At 36.2% G+C, this 9,206-nt stretch overlaps 1 protein-coding gene across 1 annotated transcript; it reads left to right on the top strand.

Annotated features, from left to right (window-relative positions):
* The first annotated feature begins 4,092 nt into the window (after positions 1-4,092).
* On the top strand, positions 4,093-5,904 carry LOC149793703 (uncharacterized). Its single transcript, XM_089966456.1, has one exon. It carries the CDS (start codon positions 4,284-4,286, stop codon positions 5,757-5,759), a length of 1,476 nt encoding a protein of 491 aa, XP_089822582.1. The 5' UTR covers positions 4,093-4,283; the 3' UTR covers positions 5,760-5,904.
* Positions 5,905-9,206: the final 3,302 nt, after the last annotated feature.

Genomic DNA, 9,206 nt, shown 5'->3' with positions numbered 1-9,206 from the left:
TAAATTATAAAGCATTTAGTTGATGAAATTAACTCATGATAAGGTCAAAGGATTTAGGGTTACGGGTGCACAAGTTTACATCTATAATTTTAACCGTCCTTCATTTTTGTTACATGCTCGCCATAACGTTAATTATGTTATTATGTTGTCTGTCTCTTCATCCATCGGTGCGACTGGTAGAAATTTCGTTTTCGCAAAATAACTCGAGTTCTTCATCATCCACAGTTAACATACTCTGTGGACGGCTTGCACCTGAGGTAAGGAAAAAGTCTACTGCCTTCGAAGTCAAAAGGTTAGCGGTCAATGTCGCTGTGGCTGAACCAAAAAAGTTTCTTCTTTTTTTTCTTCACAATAATTTTGACTCAACAACAGACCCGAAGACAATCATTTGTAAGAATGTTTGGCACATCCTATGAAGATATCCTGAAACCTCAAATTCTACCTCAAAATATTAGTTCAGTTATATAAAAAAAATAGGTTACATTTTTCAGGCTAAAGGAAAGGCGCCTATGATTAAACAATCACTTTGGCGGGATACAAAATGCGATAAGGCAAAACATAATACAAACTACTGATTACGACGTTTTAGATTCCCAAATACTGAAGCTGTATTTAAGTTATATAGAGTATAAATCAGCTTTAAAATCAACAATCGCATTCAAGAAAAGATACACAGGAGAATCCAAGATGAATAAATTAACTCAAGCGAGGAGAAATCTTCGAAAATTTTGGCATATGTTTAAATGGGAAACACATTTTCTCAACATAAAGTGGAATGTATCCCCCCAACACACACACACACTGGTATGAATAATTAAAATCTTTATCAAAGAAGCCCGTGCCCGAGTTAGTTGACTGATAATATCGTAAGTGAAGAAATGCGTCACTTACTGGTTCAGGACTTAAATACTCCTGTTACAAACGATGACATTATGATATGTTTACTTTAAATAAAAAGCATTATCCCCAGGACCTGATACGATACCTACTACTTTTTATCGGTGCATGAATGAAACGATCCTGCCATTCCTTGATGCTCTATTCAACAAAATCTTTGAAACCGGCTATTTTCCTAACAGTGGGAGAAGAGTATGATCTGTCTGTCCTATATATGAGAGGGGTGACATGAGCGATCCAAACAATTACAGAGGGATATCCTTTACTGATGTGACAAGAGCGATCCAAACAATTACAAGGATGTGATAAGAGCGATCCAAAACAATTACAGAGGGATATCCTTTATTGATGTGACAAGAGCGATCCAAACAATTACAGAAAGATGTCCTTTATTGATGTGACAAGAGCGATCCAAACAATTACTGAGGGATATCCTTTATTGATATTTTATACATGATCTTATCTGACATATTTAATAATTGTATATACACGTGGGGATGAAGGCAATGGTCTGATGGACGAATCACAAGCACGGTTTAGGATTTTAAAAAATACTCCGCATGCGACAATATCTTTATTATTCAGGCTTTAGATCAGAAATATGTATCCAAAGGAAAATGTATATTGGAATGCGTTTTTGTCGATTCTGAACAAGCTTTTGATAAAGTACAGCATGATAAATTATGTTCGTCATTAATACATAAGGGTATAAATGGTAAAATAGTAAACATTAAAATAGAAACATGAAAAGCCGTGTCCGAACACCTAGATGTTTATCTACTTACTTCGAATGTACAATAGGTACAAGGCAATGTGTTCTGAGCCCTGTCATGTTTTCACTTTTTATCAATGGTTCAATTACACAGCTGAATCTCGAATGCAATAAAGGTGTATTTATCTCAGAAGATATTGATGATATGTTTACAATACTTTACGCTGATGATGTTGCTAATTGTGTTGATACAGTAAAGCTACTTCAGAACCAAATAAATGTTATCGAACGTTTCTGTGATAAAACAGGCATGATGCTCAATCTCGATACAACTTGAATCATTGCTTTCAGAAATTCGGGATATCTCAAGTAAATGGAGGTATGGTTTTTCAAAGAAAGTCGTATATAGAGTATGTGCCTTATTACAGGAACATGGGTATAGTTTTCATCCCAAAGTTTTTTGGACAAAAGATAAGCAGATACTAGTGACTCGGGCAAAGAAAGCAACTTCAAGAATTTTACACTATCAACAATGATTTGTCTGTTTTACTGCAACGGATGCTTTTAAAATGTTTAATTCTGTAATAAAGCGAATTGTTTGATATGGGTTAGAAATATGGGGACATGACTTAAGCAGAGATATCGAAATTGTGCAATGCAACTTTTGCAAACGGTATTTAGGTGTTTCTAAAACTACCAATAATGCGATTGTGTTAGAGGAGTGCGAAAGATACCCACTTTGTACCTCGGATTTTTTTAATACGATGTATTAAACACTGGTTAAAGGATGAAGGTTGTAAGAATTCCTTCAAGTTGTTGTTGTTGTTGTTGTAGGGTTAACAGCATTTTTCAGCACACGATAGGCTGGCTATACATGGCGGCCAGTATTAATGGTGGAGGAAGAACCCGAGAAGACCCCGGAAAGAACCATCGACCTACAAGTGACTGGCAAGCTTTCTCACATACCCACATTGGCTGAATCCGAGACTCGAACCCTCGCAGACAGAGGTGAGATGGCAGTGATCCGTAACGGAGAGCGCGTTAGACCACTCGGCCACTCAAAGCCCCACCTTCACGTTGCTACCCACCCAAACCTATGTCATTTGTTGTTGAAAAGGTTCGATGAAACTAACCGTTTCACTTGGGCTTCCGAAGTTAAAGACGTTAATTCGCTTCGGTTTTGGGTATGTCTGGCTTTATCAAGATTTTGGAGACGAAAAACAATTTTTCACACTATTATTGTAAAGAATGAATGATTTGACATTCCAAAACTGACAAAGTGATATTAACAACTCGAATGTATGTATGTATGTATGTATGTATTATAACATGTATAAAATTAGAACCGGAAAGACACCTCTCATGCGGATTATTTTCTTAGGAAGTTACTTGCTGAATGTACGTGCTCTGCGCATACGCTGAAAATGGAGACCGGTAGGGACATCAGGATTGAGCGAAATAATGGGTATTGCAAATTGTGCCAGAAAATTAATGTTTTTTGGTAGAAGATGAATTCCAGTTTGTTTGTGCTCGTCCAGCTTATGACCATTTAAGAAAGAATTATTTTAATGAAGTTTATCATCTCTATCCGTCTGTAGACAAATTTGTATCCCTCTTGAGTCCTAGTAAATTATTAATTATAACAAATCTTTTTTTTTGTTTGTTTTACTGGATCAATTCGTCTTTATGTCATTTACAGTCTTTGAGAACTCAAATGAATGGTGAATTCTATACTTAGAGGTAGTAACAGCTTTATAATATTATACATCAATTATAAGAAATTATGTACGTATACTCATGATGAACACCATATTTAACTTCTTTACACCATATTATATTTACTTGTATTTTGTAATACATAAATGACTGAATAAGATATCATTATTATTATTATTATTGATATTATTATTATTATTATTATTATTATTATTATTATTGACATTATTATTTTTTATTAATTTTATTATTATTATTATTATTATTATTATTATTATTATTACTATTGGTCAAGGGGCACGTTCATGTTCAATCTAATAAGAAAGTATTATCATTAGTAACATCAACATAGATTCCGTATTTATTTCTCAAGCTCTAGTCACAAACAATCTTATTATATAGTTAAACATGCAAAACCAAAGCTTTTATTATCCGTTGTGGTATATTAACAGTGTGTTTTTTTTTTAAATTTATACAGATAAAACGTTTCGTTTGCGGCATGTCTTTAATGTCGCAAGTTCTTTTTCTCGCTTGACAGTATTTTGCATTTTTGTTAAATAGGTCGTTTACTGAAATAAAACTTTCCATAGCGTGTTATTTACTATGAAAAAAATCATTTAAGTTCAAGACTTTTGCAAAATAATATAAAAATTACATTTGTTCAAATGTTTTATTAATTGCACCGTTAAATTTAAAGTTTTGTACACCCTCATATTACCTAATTTCGAATCAAAGTTGGAACAGTTTTCAATATTTGTCATTATAGATAGCTTTGACTTATTAATTAAAAATACCCCCCCCACACACACACACACACCAGCGAGATGTCATAGAATCATATAGATTACTTAAAGACAAAGTATGTACGAATGTATTAGTAAACACATTAAAATATGTAAGTAAAATATATTTTCGATTAATTTTACAGAGCTGGTTCGCAAAACAGAGAACACGCCATATGCTCCGAAAACAAGGTCAAAGAAGGTCGGATATTGTACCGTATGCGCATGATCCGCCGGGTCACACATGCGGTCTGCCTTGCTGCGGTGGTGACCTTTACATTCATCTTAGAGAAAAAGGTCGATCTGGGGGCTGCTTCCAAGCATCTGACGCTGAACTTGGAAATTTCACACTTCGGAGACAACGAGAGCTTCCGAGGGGGAACCCCTCTTGTCCGAGAGGTGGATCCTTTTCTTTGCAATCACCTCGCCCTAGTACACGAGGTCAGATTTCAGAGTTTCGAAGCACAAGAGGTCAAAGCATTTTATCAAATTCTGACACACAGAGCACAGATCACGCAATAGCACCGCAAAACTTCTTGAAAGGAAGAGAGATAACTCTTCCACATTCATTAGATCTGGCTTTTGGAGTTATTAAAAACGACTACAGTTCGGAAGAAAGCAACGATTTTCTTGACCTGGATTCTGACGTTGAGATTGAGTTCTACATGTCTGTTCCACAAAATGATGTCAGTAATGATGAAAGAGAACAGAACGAATCCAGCAAATCGAAACCCATGATATTATCCTATGACAGCATTCTCGATTCCCAATCTGTGTCTAACTATTATGAATCACTTACATTTGAAAGAGAAGGCTTTGATAATACGTCAACAGACCATTCAGTGGCTACCGAGGATACCGAACGTGCAACAAAAGCAACAATCCAGTCAGAGAGCCGAAGACATACAGAAACAAAGGTGAACTTGTCCACTCTGCTTGCTTTTGGAAGAAATAGTGAAGAAAAGTGGGACCAGAGCACAGCTACGTTAAAGTTAAGTTTCACCAAAATCGGTATTCTTTATGACACAAAAATGCAAGAGACATGCCGGGAGGAGGATGCCAAGGAGTCTAAAACCCTTAGTACAAACAGGAAATATCCACTACCAGTGTCCATCTCACGGGTACCCGTCATGGAGATATCTGACTGCGATCAAGGAAAGGATACAGTTTTTTCCGTTGAGGCAGAGCAAACGAGACAATCAAGGTTAAACTTAAAACACACAAGTTCGATCCGGTTGAAAACCATACAACGAGAATTAAATGATAAGATTTTAAACGACAGTTCTGAAAAAATAAATTCTTACACCTCTTTTATGTTTCTCAATAGTGTTGACAATTACGAGAATAACATTGGAAAGTTAGAGAAACTAAATTCGAGAGGACAATCCTTGAATCGTGTTTCACATAAAAGATTAAAACGGCAGGACGTGAGAGAAATAGACTTTCGAAGCCATGGGGATGACAAGATGATATTGAAGTATGCGAGTAAACACATAAGAAACAAGGATACAGAAATATCTGTGTCGTTACTGCAAGATGAGGACATTGCAATACTTTCAAAAGACAATGCCTGTGACTGGGAAACAAACATGGCGAAAATGCATGGTGGAAGTAATTACATGGGAGAGACTCCAATCACTTTAATTCTTTGACCATTCAATCACACAGATTTCGTGAAAAAGAAACGGTAGTATAAAATAATCGTGGCATCCATTTTGTCTAATTTGGACTCTAATTATGTAACAGTTACTTTCATACTACGCACGTGTATTTCACGTTCGCATCATGCTACTAAAATCTGAAACTAAAATGTTTTGTTGGCCTTGTGAATTCGTATTTTCATGTACATTTAGACTGCTCCGATATTTGTTACTTCTATATTTCCTGGATTTATGGGTATATTGAAATTGATGGTTATGCTTTCATTTTGTGGGGGGTGGGGGCCGTCAGTATATGAAATCATATTGTCTACGCAATATTTCAAGTTTCTCGTTCAATTCATCACAAAAGCGCGGGTTACCCTCATCGCAGGTGGACAGATCCTTCGTGACCTGGTTTTAATAAGGTCAAGGTCGTCGTAGGGCTTGTCCAATTTTTTCAGAAATGATAACTCTATATTCCGTCAACATTTTTATCTCAAGGTAAACTGCATGTAAAAAGGCCAGTTTCATATCCTTAATGGTATAAACATTAAAGGTCATGGACATCATATAAACATACAATTTTTACGACATTACTCTTTGAACTTAATCACTGGCTTGCCCTGAATGGGTTGGGGTGAAGTGAGGGCATACATTTCTAATGCTTCACAATTAAGAGGTCAAGGCTAGATTAGTGTACATAATTTTAGTGTACATAATTTTCCTCAAACATTTGCGATTAAACTGCATTCATGCCGTCCCTCTGGGCTACTTCTTCTTGGTGCTAGTACCATTTTTATGTCTTTTGTGTGACTCTGCCGGGGTTCGAACCCTCATATCACAGACGTATAAAATGGTACTAGCAGTTCCATCGTTTGTCACTCAGCATTAAGAGGTTAGTGTTAGGACTAGTTAGCCTGTTGTCAGGAGAATGTGACTGGCTGGAATATGATGCCGCCCCAGTGCTAGACATCACTAAAACCCGCCAAACTGCAGACATCGTAGCGATATGAGTGAAATTGTTAAAGCTATGTTAACAAATCCAACACATACACTCACACACCCTACCCTCACTTACACTCCTTCCTCTGGATGCCATCAGTCGATGTCCAAGTGTCTTAGGTTAACGTACAGTGATGTTGTTCGCATCTTCGCTAACCTAGGTTCCGACAGTGTTAATCTATCTACACCTTGGCAGATCGATCAGACATTTCAGTGCCTCGGGTCTGTGAGTTTCATTGGATGCAGCGGCAAGCCATCGATAAAGTTGTTAAAATTTGAAAATCAAGTTGTTCAAATTTCAATATTGTTCCTACATGATTGAGACAAGAGGGTACGCAACTGGAATGGACTCATAAATGAGCAATTTTTCACGGCCGATCCGTGCTTGCACAAAGACATTCTTTCCCTCAAATACACTTTCAATATTAAACGTACAAAGTATCGGTTTGAGGTATATTGCATACACCATTTTCGGCCCATGTGCAGCGTACCGCTGGAAATAGAACACAATCAATTTTACTATAAGTTCTCTACATTTGTTTCTCAGGACTGACCTTTCCACTGTGTGACAATCACTGTAAATCATATGTTAATCTAAAATACCTTCAAAGATGACTTCTAGGTGAAGTTCTTGTCAAAGGTCGACCTGCTCCTTTTTGAGATGCTGGACTGTCAACATAGCAGCATGTAAACAAACACAGATTTCACTTCCGGATCATCACCAAGGCCTTATTACTCACTGTGCACTGTCGCCGAAATACACACAGACAACAGCACCCTGAGCTCATATTATCAAGAATAAACAGTTACCTTTAAATCCCTACCAAAAATGCATAAATAAAACTGTTCTATCACCACCAAAATGAGAGAGGAAAAAATGTTCTAAAAATAGACTAGAACTATACATTCCCGCTGTTAAACGCTGTTGGTTAGCTGACATTACTTACTAAGGGAGGCAACTCATGAAATTCAATAGATATCGTTAGAACAAAGTACTTAAATATCGGATCGATCCGCCAAGGTGTATATATGTTAACACTTCGAAACCTTGGCTAGCGAATATGTGTTATATGCTAAAATATCCTTATAAAAGTGGGATGAAATGCACCACCTACCCCATAGTTTCCATTCAACATTTTTCGCATGAACCTCGATCTCATATTTGCATAATGTTATACATCCATGGATCAGTAAAATATGCAAAATTTAAAGATATACACTTATGTGATACAAAGAGATTTGCATGGTAAACTACACTTTATGAAAAAGTGTGGAAAATGGTATGACGTATTGTTTTTAAATAATTCTGAATTTCGCCTGTTTGTATTTTCATTAGTAATGATTTTAGTAACGTCTATTTTAAAATGTACTGATTCAAACGTGTAAGAAGATTTTGACTCTTGAAGATGAATTGTACAAATATGGTCATAATGGAGGTACATGTACATGGAATTTGTTCAAATTTAAATATCCCAAAGTTTGGAATACTTTCTGAAACTACGGTACGAAATTAAGACTTGACTTGCCTACAATACCAACCTTGTTTGTTCAACAGTTGAATTGATGTAGGGACGTTTTATCTTGGAGTGTCAGAAAATACGAATTTAAAACAAGACTCCTTTGTGTGGACTTTCGATCTACTGGCAAAAAGAATTTACATGAATCCGAGAAATGTCTATTTCTTCTTTTTAAATGTTGTGCACTGAGTCTATCTCTGGTGTTCTGAGAAACCCAAACATACCAAATTTGGTAACAAAACTATAGAGAGTTAACATGATCATAAGATACCTGTAAAATCAGTACAAATTTATGTTATGACCATTGACCTTAAACCCTTCATCACGGATTAATAATTACCGAGTTAGCCACGATAGCTTAGTTGTTAAAACGTCAGATTCGTAATCCATGAGTCGCTGGATTGATACCCGCCCAGACCATCCTGCGTCCGATGCCTTCATATGTCATTGGGGTAAGATACTTTGCTCCCATGTCCTAGGCATGATATAGCCAATAACGTGTTAAAAACGAGTTTAAAAAAACAACAACAAATAAACAACAACACAGTAAAAAAACGAGAAGGATTGCACAACGCGTTTCAGATAATCTCAAGATATAATCACGTGCTAAGTTCGGTTCAATATATAAGTAACATGGGTGGGTGGGGTATTTTAGTTATTTATTTGAGGCATCCAGAAACATCAGATAAGAACAAGATTTTGGCAGCAATAGTAAGGTCTTGTCGGCAGAATTTTCATATAGACCCATGTTTACATCCTTTAGATGGGGTAGTGATAATATTTTCAAGATGGCCACCATGGCAACCTTATTGTTTCTCCGAGGAGTACCAATTTAATTTAGGACAAACTATACAGCAGAAATTTGTAAGTAAAAACACATAAACAATATACCCGTTCAGATTTGCAAAAACACAATTTTTCATAAGATCGTCATGGAATG

Source organism: Sinohyriopsis cumingii, chromosome 8 (genome assembly GCF_028554795.1).
Source record: "Sinohyriopsis cumingii isolate HCF-2022 chromosome 8, ASM2855479v2, whole genome shotgun sequence".
Lineage (NCBI taxonomy): Eukaryota > Metazoa > Mollusca > Bivalvia > Unionida > Unionidae > Sinohyriopsis > Sinohyriopsis cumingii.
The sequence above is the reverse complement of the archived record's forward strand: the minus strand, read 5'-3'. Positions and strand labels throughout refer to the sequence as shown.

Excerpts from the sequence above, each read along its gene's own strand:
- LOC149793703 (XM_089966456.1), top strand. The coding sequence starts at position 4,284 with ATGCTCCGAAAACAAGGTCAAAGAAGGTCGGATATTGTACCGTATGCG.